At 51.1% G+C, this 16,792-nt stretch overlaps 1 protein-coding gene across 2 annotated transcripts in view; it reads right to left on the bottom strand.

Moving 5' to 3' along the window:
- Window positions 1–787: 787 nt before the first annotated feature.
- Window positions 788–16,792, bottom strand: part of NSF (N-ethylmaleimide sensitive factor, vesicle fusing ATPase) — a 72,497-nt gene continuing 56,492 nt past the window's right edge. The window contains exons 18-21 of one of the 2 annotated variants that reach the window (XM_014884820.2): window positions 8,673–8,807; window positions 7,753–7,866; window positions 2,834–2,889; window positions 788–2,442 (exon numbers count right to left, since the gene is read on the bottom strand). In XM_014884820.2, coding sequence (XP_014740306.1) covers window positions 2,427–2,442; window positions 2,834–2,889; window positions 7,753–7,866; window positions 8,673–8,807 — 321 coding nt within the window. In that variant the 3' untranslated portion in view covers window positions 788–2,426. The remainder of the gene's footprint in view (window positions 2,443–2,833; window positions 2,890–7,752; window positions 7,867–8,672; window positions 8,808–16,792) is intronic. The other variant, XM_014884819.2, reaches the window with a different exon arrangement.

Raw genomic sequence — 16,792 nt, 5'->3', positions numbered from 1 at the left:
CAAAATAAATATAGAATCACTCAGTATTCTTGCCCTGATCCCCAAACTCCACACAAAGCCATCCCATGGATCCACATGTGTGTCTCTGCTGGTGCCACCACCACTGACATGTTCTAACCACAGAACCTGGCCCATGGAGGGTTCTGGACTTCACAGCTCTGGGGGTGAAGCTCTCCCTGTCTGCCCACCTGCCCCAAACCTTCCTCCATCCCACACTGTGCCCCCAAAACCCATCCCAGCACCTTCAAATCTGCCTCTGGTCAACACCTCCATTTCAGGGATACATTTCTGGAAAGTTCAAGATGAAACGGGGTCAGGAAGGAGGTGAAGAATTTTGCCCTTGCATTGAAAGCAGCATTGAACATTTATTATACACTTAGAGCCACTCTGCCAGGAGGAGCCAGGGAGAACACACAGGGGTGGGAAGGTGCTGCCCTTCCCCTGTGCCACCTGCAGGAAACATCTCAGATGGAGATTTTGGAACAGGGGTTGGAATGGGTCAGGGGTCACCCCCTGCAGCCCACCCTGGCTTTCCAGCCTTTCAGGTGTGGGATATCCCCACCCCACACACACACACACACCTGGGGCCTCCTCAGCACTGCAGGGCTCACACAGCTCCAGCATGGGCTGGACCAGAGTCCTCTCACTAAATTCTGAAACAGGGGCCAACTATTCAGGCTGGGGTAAATTCAATCCAGGCCTACACTGAGCACCCCTCTGGCAGCAGCAGCCCAGGGGCAGCTCTGCTCCTCACACACACCAGCAGCAGACACAGATGGCACCCAGCTCATCACAAGGAGTTGTGCTTTTTTATTGAATCCATTGAATGTGCAATTAAACCAGATATTTATTCATCAATATAGTTCTGGACACAGACACGATAAGGTTTACATCATTTACTCTGAAATATAAGTTACTGTGTGCTGCTGTCACTCGGACTGGCAGAGGGAAGGGAGGAACAAATAAATCCACAAGATCATACACAAAATGAGAGGGAACCACCACTGGGACTCACAACAGCATCACAACACAACAGCACTGCCAGAGGAGCAGAGTGGAGTGGTGAAACACTCCACTGCTGTGAGCACACTGAGGACACCAGCACCTCCACTGGGCCTGGAAGGACGTGGGGCACCCTCCTTCCCTGGGAACACCTCTGGATACCACTGCTAGCCCTTACTGTGGCTCTGCTCACGTTTAGGAAGCTACACTGACTAAGATCTGCAAAATGGCTTTGATTTCATGCCCCACCACACTGAGGTATGTTCCAGGAACCTTCTGGAAGGAGTGGAGCCCGGGGGGAGCAGCCTCAGCATCTCCCTGAGGCCACAGGACTGCGGGAAGGAGAGTGGAGCAAGGTTTGATACATTCCTTTATTTCAGTGCAAAAACATGGCAATACACATCTCGTGCACCTGCAGAGCTTGGCTTCCCCTCTGTCTCTAAGGAGGAATTTCAACCTTTGGTAACATGGCAGGAAAAAGGGATAAAATGAGGCTGGAGGATACCGAAGCTGCCAACTACAGGAACTCAGGAAGAGCTGGAGGCTGGGACTAGCATCTCTAAAACTGTTGTTGAATTAACAACAGGATTTGATGCCTTAAATACTGGATTTGGAAATCTCCTCTACTCTGATTGACACTTCCCTGCCCTCTTCCAGTCCCCAGTGCCACCAGCAGTGTCCCATCATGCCCCAAACACCTGGATATAAACAGAGTGGGTGCAGCATCCTGGAGCTGCACTGCTGTGGGCAGTGTGTGTGGGGCGTGGGTCTGGCTCAGATTCAGTGAGGGGTGGGGTGACACCACAACAAAGCCTTCACCTGAGCAGGGTAAGACAGAGCAGTGCTTCAACATCCCTCCACCAGACTGGCAGGTTTATTGGAAGCCAGGATCTCTTTCCCACTGCAGGAATGCTGGACACAAGTGAGGGTCAGCCCCAAACCTCTCAGGACATTCCCCCCTGCTCACCCCAAAAGGCAGCCTGGCTGCACAGAGACAGAAGCACAGTGTTCCAGGAGACACTTCCACATGACATCAGAATATCAAAGACAAAGAATAAAGATACTCTATTGCACTACACATGCAGGTTCCACATGGGGCTCTGGGGATCAGGGGAGCATTTCACTTTGTCCAGTGTGTTGAGCACAGAAGAGTAAAGATCCCAGTGTTTGTTCTCCAGGTTGGTCACTTTTCCAGCTGTTGATCTTGCACTTGGTCCACCTTCAGTCTAGGGTAGGGACTCTTGCAAAAGAAGCCAAATCCATCAGGAAAGCATCATGCACATGTATAAAGCATCAAGCACACACTGGAACCCACTCACATGTAGCCAGGATAGATAGTGGTGTGAGTTTCCCCAGCACAGGTACTGCCCTACATGTATTAGAAAGTCATTCTCTAGGAGATGCCACTGTCCCACTGGGCTCAACTACTCCCTGTGGCACCTATGGGGAAAGAGTAGGACATCCTTCTCTCAGACAGGAGACACAAGAAACCAAAATTCCAGATTGCAAATAAACAGCTGGATTTTAACTCAAGCAGAATCTCTTTTGATTTACTTTAGTTAAAGAAAGGTAAATTTTGGCCCAGTATCTCATGGACACTTTAAAAGTCAAAAGTAGATTCAGAAAAGCAGAGAATTCAGCCATGCAGGTTCCCAAACCTTCAGGACCTCCCCCCTCCCAAAGTGCTCTAAGAACTGATCTGATACAGCTCTGACAATACAGAGGGGCCAACAATGAGAGCAGATAAACCCCACTGCAGGTTCCCCTCACAGCAGCTCAGTTCTGAGCAGAAAAGACAATTGAAACACTGCTTTAAAATAAAAGTACTTACGTTCCTTCTTCTCTCAGAAGAGCCAAGAACTTTTTCACTCGATATTCAGGATCCATCTAAACACCAAACAAAACAGATCCCCATTAGTGCCAGGCAATCCTTCCAGTAGCCAAAAAAAGCATGGAATGTTCTGACTTGGCCAGGACCCACCAGGATCATGGAGTCCAAGCCCTGGCCCTACACAGACACCCCAACAATCCCACCCTGAGCATCCCTGGGAGCTCCTGGAGCTCTGGCAGCCTCGGGGCTGGGACCATTCCCTGGGGAGCCTGGGCAGTGCCAGCACCCTCTGGGGGAAGAACCTTGCCCTGATCTCCAGCCTGACCCTCCCTGACTCAGCTCCAGCCCTTCCCTGGGTCTTGCTCCTGGTCCCAGAGAGCAGAACTGGGGCCACAGAGGCTGCTGGAGCTGTGTTTGCTCAGCCTGGCTGTGCAGGAGCTCTGGAGCAGCCAGGGCAGGCACAGCCCTGAACCACGAGAAAAGGTGCAGGAGTGGCACAGCTGTGGGTGCTCCCAGGGCAGGAGATGGGAGCACACACAGGCTCTGTTTCCATGGCACCTCACACCCACACCCTGCTGCCAATTCCAGCCAGGCCCACTCCAAGTCTGATTCCATCCACCCCTTCCCAGAACCGGGGGAGCAAACTGAACAGGAGAAAAGGGACTGAGGATGTTCTGAGTGCTCCTTTCCCCCCAGAGGCAGCAGCACAAACCTGAGCCAGCACACGGCTCCAGAACAGGCAGCACCAATGGGTGCTGTGGATCCATCACCCAGGAACAGCCCCCAGGGAGCAGAACTGCCTCCCCCAGGCCAGGAACAGGGACAGCAGGGATGGGGACAGGGATAGAAGGGAAGGATTGCTGCAGGACACCAGCTGTAGCTGGATCTGCCCCCTGTGCACAGGATTGCTGATCCTCTCATGGAATGACTCCAGGGAAATCTTCCTGAGATTTGCACCAAAGTACAGTGAGTGAGGACTAGAAACATTTGGAAATCAGAGGCTGTTGGTTCTCAGAATCTTGGTCTTGTATTCCAGAAGTTCTTGTGTCATATAAACTCCAACTTCTGCTCCCTCTGCAAATTCCATCACCAACCCCTATCTTCACCAGACTGTGACAATCCAGGAGATTCACTCTGGGAACACCCAGGACAAGGATCTCTGAAGTCACCTGGTGTGAGATCTATGGCATTACATAGGCGAGCCTCTACTTCAAACAAAAATCTGGGACTCCTCCTTGAAGTGGGGAAGCAAAGTGTCAGCCTGGCCTCCCAGCAGTGAGGCCAAACATGGGGCTGGAACTCCTCCATCCCATCACATCCATTTTACATCCCTAAAGGAAAATTTCTTCCTATTCCAGATGTGCAGAAGGTATCTATTTAAAATTCTTGCTGTTGCAATGGAGGGCAACACACATGCCTTCAAAAACAGCTCAGAAGAAAATAAATCCTAAACCAACAACAGTGTCCCCAGCAATGTGGGGGAGAAAGAGCCAGCAAGAATTTCTCCTCTGTGCTAAGAAAAGCCTAAAAATGTAAAACTTCCCATGGCTGTGAGATAGGAGAGCAAGGCCAGTTCCTCAATACCAACTGCTGAGCTACTTTTAGATCAGAAAAATAAATTCACTGGAGCAAGAAGATTTAGAGGAACTTACTGAGGCTCACTGAGCATTTCATTTGGGGTTTAAGCAGCACAGAACACGGGCAATAATCAGGGTCCAGGAAGACAAGAAAAGTGAACCCCCCCAGGGGAGTGTTTGCAATGTGAAATACCCAGGGACTGAGAGGGACTGTGCTACCACCAAACAGGAGCCCAGAGAGAGGCTGTCTGCAGGGTCCCTCCAGCCTAAATCTTCTTCACAGCCTCTCCCAGCTGACACCTGGCTACAAGGAAGGGCTCAGCTGTCACTGTGCCAGTCTCCCATTTCTGTGGGGGATGTGGCACTTGGGGACAGGGTCAGCAGTGCCCTTGGCAGTGCTGAGGGAACACTCAGGGGGCTCTGCCCATCTCAGTGACTCTGTGGCTCTGTCAGAAAGGCTGAAGGCAGCTGCCACAGGAGCATGTGAACCCTGAACTCTGATTACCTGGACATCCCCTTCCTCTGGGGGCATCCACAGGTTCCATCCACACCACCAGACCCAGCATGGGACCCTCACCTGGCAAAGGGTCCAGAGTCGTCCCCACCCAAGGGGCTCTGCTCTGACCCCGTGGCTGATCCTGAAGCAGGAGGTTGGACTGAGCAGAGAACACCCTGGGTGGGAGGGGAGCCATGGGGAAGGATCATCCAGTCCAACTCCTGCACAGACACCCCAACAATCCCACCCTGTGCATCCCTGGGGGCTCTGGTGCCCCTGGGGCTGTGCCCATGCCCTGGGCAGTGCCTGATTCCTCCTTTCCCAGGAGCCAACAGAGGAGACTCGGGTGCATTGTGACCTTGCTTATCCTACAGTCCCATGACAACTCCACCACCTCCCTTCCTGTATTCTCAACGTTTCTGGAATGGCAAGTGCTGGATAAAGTGTGGGGTTGTACAGCTTATAAACAAGGTGACAATTCACCCTGGGCACCAGAGCACTTCAGGTATCCCAAGAAAGGATTTTGATATTGAGGGTTTGGTTCAGTGTGACTTCAGTCTGAAACACACTGGAAGCCATTTGACCTGCAGAGAGCTGAGAGTGGGGTCACTGCTTTAACAAAACAAAACCCACCATTAGATTCAGAGGAAGACACTGTGTGCACATTTTTTACAAAGAATTCAGTCACCTGGCATCTCATCAGCTGAGTTCTGAGAAATTTCATCCATCACTTGGAATTCTGAAGATTTCAGACTGAAATCTCCTTCTAAAAAGCTGTGGTACAACTCAGTGAAAACAAGATCCAGTGCTGGATTTCTTATCTGGTGCAATTGTGCTTTTCTGTAAGATCCTGGCAGATCCCAGCTCACTGTGGGTTCCAGTGCCCTCAGATCCCAGCTCTGTTCACTGAGAGCCTGCACTGCTCTCCTGTATTTATAGTTCAGCAGATGGAGACATGGAAACACCTCAGACCCTTTGGAACAGAGCTGCTTCATATTTAGCTGCCATATGCTGTTACCTCTGCTGTTACACAACCACCTGAACCCAGCTCCAGAGCAGGAACCACCCTGCTGCCAACCCTCCCTGGGCAGCACAGGGACACCCCCAGTGGCTCTAGGGGCAGTGGCAGCAGTTGATGTTTGATGTTCAGGGTGTGAGAAAGGGCACAGCCCCAGCTCTGCTGTCTCCTCCCAGCCTGGCTGCTGCTGGACTCACCTACACAACAGTGCTCTGCTGAGAAGAAATAACACCCAGGAGCAGTTTTCCTGCCCAGCCTCGGGCACAGTGAGGACTCTGGTAACAGTGTCACTGGTCACAGAATCATGGAACATCCTCAGTGGGAAGGGACCCACAGAAATCATCCAGCCCAGCTGCTGGCCCTGCCCAGACACCCCAACATCCCACCCTGAGCATCCCTGGGAGCTCCTGCAGCTCTGGCAGCCTCGGGGCTGGGACCATTCCCTGGGGAGCCTGGGCAGTGCCAGCACCCTCTAGGACAAGAACCTTTTCCTAATATTCACCCAAACCCCCCTGGCCCAGCTCCAGCTGTTCCCTCAGGTCCTGCTCCTGTCACAGAGCAGAGATCAGAGCTGCAGCCCCTCTGAGCTCTGCCCTCAGTCTCCTCTGCTCCAGCTGAACAAGTGACCTCAGCTGCTCCTCCTATGGCTTCACCTCCACACCCTTCCCCACCTTCAGGTCCCTCCTTTGGACACTCTCTCATTCCTTTCTATCCCTATGACATTGTGATGCCCAGAACTGTCCCCCAGGAGTGGAACAGGCACAAGGGCCAGGCTGGGAACAGGGCTGGGGTCAGCATTCCCAACTCAGAACTGCCCATGATTTACAGAACTTCCACCTTCAGCTTTGAAAACAACCAGCACTTCAGGAGAAAGCAGCACACAAACAGGTCCTGTGCCAGAAGAAGGGACCCATTGTCAGGGCTCAGGGAACACGGCAGTCCCTGAAGGCCAGCACCCCTTAAATACATTTAATACATGTGAGCAATGACTTACTGACTTGCCTGTAGGTATGGAATTAAAAGCCAAGGAAGAAGAGGAAAAAGTAATCTAGATAAATGACTTTATTCCCTGAGGTGACATCCAGTCAGAGCATATCCTTAGCACTGAGCAAGTTTTAACAGAATTGTGAAGAGTGAACAGAGGGGTGCACGACTCGTCTGCTCTGAGCTACAAGTCCTCACTTCTGCCCTGCCTCTGCAGGAAGATCTGAGGACAGCTCACTCAGCTGCACTAAATCCATTTGATGTGAGCAGGGGGGGCTGGGGGAGCACTGGGATGTCAGGGGAGGATTAGGGCTGCACCCTCAGCCCGTGTCAGCATGAGCACGAGCTTGCTCCAGGCTCCAGGCATGGGTGCTGCTGCGGGGGAGGGCTCAGAGCTGCATAGTTCTACCCTCTGCAATTATTTTCTTTAAAGTGCTGAAAGTGGAAAATAAAGAGAAGAGCAGCTGAACAGCCTGACAGATTTATCTTCTTCAGGGAAAGAGCACATACACCTGGACAGGCACCTTCTTCTTAAAAAAAAAAAATAAATTTGAGGTGATTGCTATCTGCAATCTTAACATGCTGGGTGGAGAGAAGAAATTCCATGAAAGGTGAGTTAATCCAACCCCTCCCATAGCCAGATGCTCTGAAGTGCAGCTCTGAACAGCCCATGGGCACAGGGGATTTAAAGATCTCTGTGGACCAAGATGTGGTGATTTCTTTGTTCTGAAAATTTCCCCTCACTGCAGCTCTTTTCCTCCCACTGACAGCAGGGGTCTGCAGAGAAGGGAACCTCCAGGACTGCTCCAGGACCCCAATCCTTCCTCCCCAGAACCATTCCTACCTGTAAGGACATTTCTATCAGCATCAGCAGCTTCTTGATCCCAATCCAGACAGGTTTCCCTTTGACGTTCTGTGCAATCGTGCTGCGCTCCTTGTCTTTGAAGTTACCCAGCAGCTGGGGGGAAATCATTTTAAAAAATCAACAACAGGAGACTGAGAGTGGGAATAATGGTACCTACCTTGGGACAAAGGGAATGGGAAGCATTTACTAGCTGAGAAAGAAAATTTGTATCAATGTATCTTAAACAAGGCAAAACACAAACAAAAAAAATCCTTAATTCCCTAATGTTTTTTTCCATAACATCTTTTATGCAACAGTTAGTGCTGTGCTCTTCTGCTGCACTCCAAGTCTTCTCCAGAGCAGGGTCTACAAGGAAACAATGGGTCAAGCCCCGGGAAGATTCCACACCTGCTGCAGGAGTGTCTGTGTCTCTCAGGCTTCAGTGACACCATCGTTGGGACAAGTCAGCCAACGGCACCAAAGATTTGCCTGTTCATTTTATTTTAACAGCCTTCAGTACTCACTACAACTCCCACTAGGGCACAGAAAAAGGAGACACTGAGGGCACGAATTTATAAGGAAGTTACAATTCCTCAGCACCAAACACCTTCAGCTGATGCTGTTCCAATTCATCAGAGCTCAGCACCCTCCGGGCACATTCAGTTTAAATGTCTCAATTATATTCATTACCCACTTCCATGCACTTGGAATGTTTCAATCCAGACCACAAACCTTTCCCCAAACCTCCTGTTCTCTAATTTTGCCTTAATTTAATTCATGAAAAAGCAAATTGAAAAGCCTCAGAACTGCTTTGTTATGACATGATGTCAAGTGGGATGGTGTTACCAGACACAGCTACTGCAAAATCCCTCCATTCCAGAAAATGCTGAGTATTTTGTCATCCTTGAACTCCTCCTCACCTCTAAAGCCTCCATGAGCTGCTCCCCAGTGGCGATGTTGGGCACGTGGATGGTGGTGCTGAAGGCGTTCAGCATCTCCATCTCCTGCAGGACGTCCTTGCGGCTCGTGGTGCCGATGATCAGGAGCTTGCGGCCCTGGCCAGGCAAGGGAGAGAGTCAGGAAAGGAAAAACTGCACAGAAACAGCCTGGGGAAGGTTCAGCTAACTACAAATGATAAATGGGAAATGGCCATTGAAAAATCAACATCAAACAAAATTAATAGGATTAAATCTGGCAGTAATTGAAGTCGCCAAGAGCAGCCACAGGAGACCAGGATCAGCTCTCGGAGCCATGCCACCAACAGGGCCCAAGAACGATGGTGCACAAAGCCCCACCACACTCACAGCTCCTGCTGAACCCAGCATTATAAATAGCTGGATCCTCATTAAATTTAAAAGCCTGAGCAAACTCCCACTCCCAAAAGCTGAATTACAAATGACTTCTCGGGGGAACAGCCTGTCTCTAGGAATCTGTGGGTACAGTGAATTCCCTGCTCCTGCACAGGCAGTTCCAGTGGATTTCCAGCTCAGGCTTTTGAGCAGAGGTTGCTGTGAATCCCTGAGTTCCCCCTGCAGCTGTACAGGGCAGTCCCACTCCTCCAATTCCCAATCCAGAGCACACAGAGCAACCCCAAGTGAGCCCAGGCAATAACAGGGTTTATAAATAATAGAGCAAGTTGTGGAAAACATCAGCTGCAAATGCAAATCCACTGCTGTTTGTTCACCTTGCAGAGCCCCTTCCACTGCTATTTGAATTTCCCTGTGTGGGGTTTGGACACTGCTCAATATTGGCTGATGGAAGGAGCTGCTGGGATTGTTGTCAGGCAGGATCATCAGTCCCTTTCCTGTCCCAGTACACAGGGAGCCCGTGGCCTGGGAGGGGCCTGGCTGGCCAAGGACCCCCGTCTTTTGCTGTACAAGAAGTTTGGCTGAGGCTCCAAGAGTGAAGTGAATGTCCAGTGCCACCCAGAGGGTGCTGGCACTGCCCAGGCTCCCCAGGGAATGGTCCCAGCCCCGAGGCTGCCAGAGCTCCAGGAGTGTTTGGACAGCACTGCCAGGGATGGACAGGGTGGGATTTGGGGATGTCTGGGCAGAGCCAGGAGCTGGATTTGATGATCCTTGGGGGTCCCTTCCCACTCAGAATACTCTGTGATTCTGTGCAAGTTCTATATTTCAACTTCATGACACAAAACTCCATCATTATAAAAATAAAACAAAACCCTAAAAATTATTCCCAGAATGAATCCTGTAGCTGTTTTGCATTCCTTTGACAGAGGATGGAAACCTATTTAAACACATCTTTGATGCACAGTGCATCTTCCCAGGATCTGCTCTTCCCCTGCACTTACTGAACAGATTCTGCTCCTGCTCCAGGTGTTGGACACTGAACAAGATCCTGAACTGGAAATGAGCTCAAGTGCTCACTCCAAGCTTGGTTTTAGTCCAAGAGAGCAAAGGGAAGGAACATGTGGCAGGTGGAAGCAGAGCATGTCCCAGGTCACCAGTGCCACACAGGGCTCTGCTGGGGACACTGCTGTGTGAATCTGCAGCTCAGGAGGCACCACAGCACCACTCAGCCACCTCTTTGGAAAAGAGAAAACGGGAAAAACCAGCCAATTCCTGAACTGAAAATGCTGGGTTAGAAGTGCAGTGGAAGCAGCCAATGTGCTGTTTCAGGGCTGAGGGTCCAACACTGCTGCAGCCAGCTGGGGAAGGGTACAGTGCCCTCAGGAGCAGCACCACAGCCATCCCATGGTATTTCTGCCCCATTCCACAGGTGCTGCTCCCACCATGTCCTGCACGGCCACAGCTTTGCAAGTGCACAGGATTCCTTTCCCTTGTGATGGTCCAGCAAGGCCAGGAAAATATTACAGCATTTTACAAGTTTGAATCAAATCAGGAAGATCTGGCTGGCAAAGATGAAAACCCAACACACTCAGTGGAGAGAAAGTGAATGGAGATTGATCCTCACTCCCACAGGAACTCATGAAGCCCCATTAGGGGCCCATTTTCATGGAACCATGGAATCCTGGAATGATTTGGGTTGGAAGGGACCATGAGATCATCTTGTTCCATGGACAGGGACATCTCCCATGAGAGATTTCCAGCTAAAGCACTGCAGAGACCAAGAGAATTAAGTGATGCTCAGCAGCAGAAAAGCTTTTTGCCTTCATGAAGACAAAATCCCAGCAGCTTTCCACTATGGGAAGGGTTGGTCAAGCAGGGTGGAAGCACTGGGGTGGCAGCTGTGTGAGAGGAGTGCCCAGAAAACACCTGAAGCACAGGGCTGTGGCACAGGGACATCTGCCCCCCAGGACAGGGCTCAGAGGTGCCTTCAGCCTGCTGAGATGCCCCTGGCAGGGAGCAGAACTGCTCCAGGAGCACTCAGGGATTATCACAGAACTGACTGGGAACATTTCATCCCAGCTCTGCCTTTGCTGTCTTTTGCTCTGTATTTCCCCACCACCCTGTTCCTCCCATGGTGCTGCTGTGGCAGATCCTGTAATTCAGCAAAGGGAACAGCCCTGCAAGGAGAATTCCTGCTCCCTTAGCCAAGGAATCCTAACCAGCCATACACAGCCAGGCACCTCAAACAGCTTCACAGCTGGGGTAGCAGGGCACAGAGGAAGCCAAGGACAGACTCTGACCAGAACTGAGCCCTCCAAAACACAGAACAACCCCTCCTGCAAGTGCTGTACCACCCAGACCCATCTGCCTCACGAGTGGTTCTCCTAAAAACTTATTTATTACTGTATGGAACTATCAAAACCCTGAACAGCTTGGGCAAGGGGCTGTGTTAATAACAGTTCCTCATGAACTATGAGCATTTTAGAGGGGATAAACTGCTCAGCAGCACCCAGGCAGTGTCTGCTCCCCAAATATAGCTCCCAGCATGTGTGCAGTGCCTGGCACACTGAGCAGGCATCAATCAAGGGCATAACCACCTCAGAGTGGCTGCCTGAGGGATGCTTCCCTCATACATTAATGAAGTCTGTGCCTGATGACAATAAAAATGAAATTTAGCCTGGAGTTTCATCAGGAAAGGACACAGGCAGCACAGGAATGTCACAGTGAGGGCACTTTTACCTCCTGGCACTTCAGGTGTCCACGACTGATCTCGCTCTTGGCCTTCCCTTCCCAGCTCCTGGAGCCCAGGTGACACATCCCTCTCCCAGCAAAGCTGCCCCCCACTCTGGACTCATCAGCAAACATTCCCTAAAGGACCAGTTCAGGGGTGCCAAACCCAGCCAGGGGCACACTGAGTCAGCTGAAACCCAAGGGGGCAGTGGGGAACTGCTGCACACACAGAAAGGGCTCTGAGCCCTGGGACCACCGAGGAAAACCACTGGCACTGGTCCCTGTGGGAATTCTGTGGGAACACCAGCTCAATCCCACTCTGTGGGTAACCACTGGGACAGATTTAGAACAGGAAAAGAACAAAACAGGATCATCATTCTGCCATGTGAATCCAGGAGTTCCTCCCTGTTTCAACTATAACTTCAAATCCATCATTTCCAACCTGGAGGCGTTCACTGGAGAAGGGAAGGGTCTGGGGACACCTTAGAGCCCCTTCCAGTGACTAAAGGGGCTCCAAGAGAGCTGGGGAGGGACTTGGGACAAGGGGGAATGGATTCTCACTGCCAAAGGAGAGGGTTAGATGGGATATTGGGATGGAATTCCTCCCTGTGAAGGTCGGGGGGCCCTGGCACAGGGTGCCCAGAGCAGCAGTGGCTGCCCCTGCATCCCTGGCAGTGTCCCAGGCCAGGCTGGGACAGGGCTTGGAGCAACCTGGGACAGTGGAAGGTGTCACTGCCCATGGCAGGGGTGGCACTGGATGGACTTTAAGGTCCATTCCAACCCAAATCATTCCATGTTTCTAAGATTCTGTTCAGTTGGAGAAGTCAGAGAAAGCACTGGGGATGGTCAGGGTTTAGGAAATAACTTCTCTAAATAGATCCTTGGTAAAAAGAGAGAGGTTTATAAAATCACAGAGGACATGAGGGAAAGACTGCTGCTTGTCATTACAGAAAGAGGGAGCACAAGAAGGAATTATCAAACATCAGATAAACTGAACTAAAGGGTGTTTGCTCTCACCAACAGCTCAGCTGGACTCAGGCAAGCACAGTGCCAAAAATGGAAAGGCTTAACAAGGTTGAAAATCACCAGGATGAGCTCCCAGAGGGCAGAGCCATCAGCAATTTTTAGATATTTCTGTTAAAATCTATTCCCAGGTCCCTGAACCACTGACGTGGTTGGGAGCTCCTCAGAACAGATGGCTACTCCACAAAAGTGCTTCAAATTTTTAACAGCTCCACCCAAAAGATCCTGATTTTTCCCTGCTTTCCTCAGAAGAAGCCATGCCTCCAACTCCCTGCCTTTAAACCTGACCCCTGGAAAGCAGCCACAGTGACCCCCAGCACTGACAGGGCAGGAGTTCCTCGAGCTCCTCAAACTTTCAGGCAACTCAACAACCAACTGAGAACCCCCAGGGCAGCACTGCTTGCCCCAGGAATTATGGAGGCAGCAGGAAAAGCCATCAAACTGGAAAAGCTGCCCTCACCCAGCTCCTCTGCACTGACACACACAGGGCAGATCCCAGGATCTTGTCACAGGTTCCCAGAATGGTTCTGGAAGGGGCCACAGTGCCACTCCCTGCTCCAGCAGGGTCATCCCAGAGCACAAGCACAGGCTTCCATTTTCAGCAAAATTCACTTTTTTCATCTTTAATTTCTACAGCAGCCATGGTAAAGGCAATGTGCCATGTGTTTGGCCCACAGAAAATCAGGATTCAAGCCAAACTTCCAAAATCAGGCCTAACATGTGAGTAAATCACCAAGGAAGGAGGAACAGCTTAAGATGATTTGGTGTCAGATTCACAACCAGGGCAGTTCCAGCCCAGTTCTTCCATCAGCAGATATCAGACACAGTCACAGCCTTAGACCTGGATTCATCCTGTCCATTTTTAGGCAAAGTGCCCCATTTTGGAGCCCAAGATCCCCCCTGCCTTCTACAAGAGGGCTAACCCCAGAGCTGACCCCTCTGCTGCAGGGTTTTACCTGACTGAAGGATGTTCTCATGCACAGAACTGTGGGACTTGAAGAAGCTGCTGGAACCAAGTGAATTTTCCAGGATGGATTTCTCTGCCACAGCAGCCACTTCCCACAAGGCAGCACATCTCTGCTAGAACATGGCACAATCACAGACTCTGCTGTGAGCAACTGGAGCTCAGCACATCAGTGGAGTCTCCAAATACAGAATTTCAGCAAATCCAGCCAGCCCCAGGCAAAGGCAGCCAGAGCTCTGCTGGAAGCAGGCACTGGTGACACTGAGGTGCCTCTGTCACCCCCAGCTGCTCCCTGTGCTCAGGACCCTTGTCCACCTTCATCCTCGTGTTTGGGTCTTGGGAATTCCTCACATGCAAAGGGAGAAACACAATTCTCCAGGTTTCTGCACATAAAGGAAATGTCATTGGTGACTGGAATTGCTCCCAATTCACACCAAGTGAGTGGAATCAGGAATGCATCAAACAAGGAGATTATTCCCCATAACTTTCATCAACTGGCAAAAGCCTCCAGTGCCCCAGTGAGAAAAGGGGCTGGGGGCTCTGGGAGCAGTGGAAAGGCAGCTCCAGAAGAGGATGTGTCTTGGAGGGAAGGGGCTGGGGGCTGTGGGACAGTGACAGGACATCCCCAGGAGTGGGTGTCCCTTCAAGAAGAAGGGCTGGGGGCTGTGGTGGCAGGAGTGGGTGTCCCTCGAGGACTCCTTGCTCAGGCAGACACGCCCTGCCCTGCCCAGCCCGTGCCCCTGTGGCTGTGCTGGGGACACTGGGGGTCCCCCCCAGGCGCCGGTGGGAGCAGCAGGGAGGCACAGGGAGGCACAGGGAGCCTCGCTGGGGCTGGGCAGCCTCCAGGCCCGCTGTGACTCTGCATGTAGATGAAGCAGCCCCGGCCCTGGGAGCTGCTGCTGCTCAGTTCTCAGGGAAGTCCTTTTCTGTGCTCGGCTCCCTGCTGAGCCAGCCCTTTTCAGCCTTTCCATCCCCCAGTCCCTGCTCCTGCACAACACAGGCAAACTTGATTGAATTAAAGACCCAAGAGAACATGGTTTATTTTCTTCTCTTCAAGGCATTTCAGAAAAGATTTTTAATTGGTTTAAAAAAAGATGCTGAACAAAATGCAATGGTTTTCAGTGCTCTTGAAGCAGCAGTAACAGATAGCATATTTAACACTGCTGAGTGGAACCACAAGCAGGAGCTGTGACTGGCAATTTAAAGCAAGCTCAGAGAGGTTTCTAGTTTATTTAAAGTCTAAAGTGTTTACTCTCAAAAGAAAACCAGAACCTTCAAGTGTTTGCCCTTCCCACACCATGTTCCAATAATCCAGCCTCCCTTGGAAGAGCAGAGCCTGGGAGGCAGCTTTTCCTACTCCAATTCAACAGAGACATGCACCTCGATGCATAATTAATAACATTTCATCCCTGAAACGCTCCTCTTCCACACAGAGCCTCCAGTGATTGCAGGGAGCTGCTTGCACATCAAGAATATCCCTGCAAGTGATGTGACACCCCACAGAATTCCTAATCTGGGCCACAGCAGAGGGAGTGGCCACACTGCATCTGCAGGGACAGGACACAGGGAATGGCTTCCACTGCCAGAGGGCAGGGATGGATGGATGGATGATGGATGGATGGATGGATGGATGGATGGATGGATGGATGGATGGATGGATGGATGGATGGATGGATGGACGGATGGATGGATATTGGAAGGAAATTCTGCTCTGGCAGGCTGGGGAGGCCCTGGAATGGAATTCCCTGCCTCTGGATCCCTGGAAGCGTCCCAGGCCAGGCTGGACAGGGCTTGGAACAATCTGGGACAGTGGAAGGTGTCCCTGCCATGGCAGGGGTGGCACTGGATGAGTTGTAAGGCCCCTCCCAACCCAAACCTTTCCATGATTCCTTGAGATCAGCTCAGTATTTCAGGCCCCCACCACGAGTGAAACACCAAAGCAAAGGGGAACAGGTATTGTCTCCCCAGCATCCTGACAAGAATTTCTCTCAGCACAGGGATGTCCCAGGATATTTTATAAGGAATGATGCTAAACCATGATCCCAGTCCCCCAGAAATCCATGGTGCTTTGACCCCATGCAGGTCAGTACCACTGATGCTGCTCATGCACTCAGAGCCTGAATCTGCACCTCAAATTACAGCAACCCCCTGAGATCAGCCATTCCTTGCAAAGAAACTGCTCCTCCAAGGAGAACTTGGAATCTCAGAGGGGACTTGGAAGGTGTTGATTATCCCCCTCAGGATTATCCCCATCATGGCTTTTTCACTTGAGTTCAAAACCCCCAAAGAGTCTCTGTGCCCAAACCGTTTTCACAGTAAACTGTCACAGCAGAAAAGGCCTTTTCCTGCACAACTCTATTTCTTACACACAGCTTTGGGTTTTTAAATGCCCAAGATCCCCACATGCCGTGGCTATCCCAGGGAACTCACTACAAACACACCAGGAAAAGCCTTGACTCCAGAACTACCAGAGCAGGGCAGCCCAAAGGGCCCAGCTCACCCCATGTCCAACACAAGACACTTCAAAAAAAAGAGAAAAACCCCACATGATCAATCAACCAGTGTCATTTCCTCAGCAAACTCACTCTCTACCCTCCAACAATTTATGGCTTAAGTCACCATAATATTGGCTGTCAAGGCAGAATCTCCCAGCCCCCAGGGCATTTCAAACCCTGCTGAGCACAAATCTCTGCAACAAGTGCAAACTTGGCAAATATCTGTGAGCTCCAGCCCATGTCCTGCTCTTGGGAGCCCCAGGTGGCACCCAAAGGGCAGCCCAGCAGCAGCACACATTCAGGATGCAATGGGCAAATGGACAATTTAATACTTGAAGTTCCTTTGAAAACTGAACCAAACCAAGTTCTATTTTCCCTGTTGATTTATGGAACAGCCATGCCCTGGCACTGCAATAGGTCAGTGATTGCAGGGGTGATGTGACCAGGAATGGCTGTGCTGCTCCACACAGCAGCTGCTCTGTTCCAAGCATGTGATAAAACTTGGATGCTGTTGTGTCACA

Source organism: Sturnus vulgaris, chromosome 27, assembly GCF_052056855.1.
Source record: "Sturnus vulgaris isolate bStuVul1 chromosome 27, bStuVul1.hap1, whole genome shotgun sequence".
NCBI lineage: Eukaryota > Metazoa > Chordata > Aves > Passeriformes > Sturnidae > Sturnus > Sturnus vulgaris.
The sequence above is the reverse complement of the archived record's forward strand: the minus strand, read 5'-3'. Positions and strand labels throughout refer to the sequence as shown.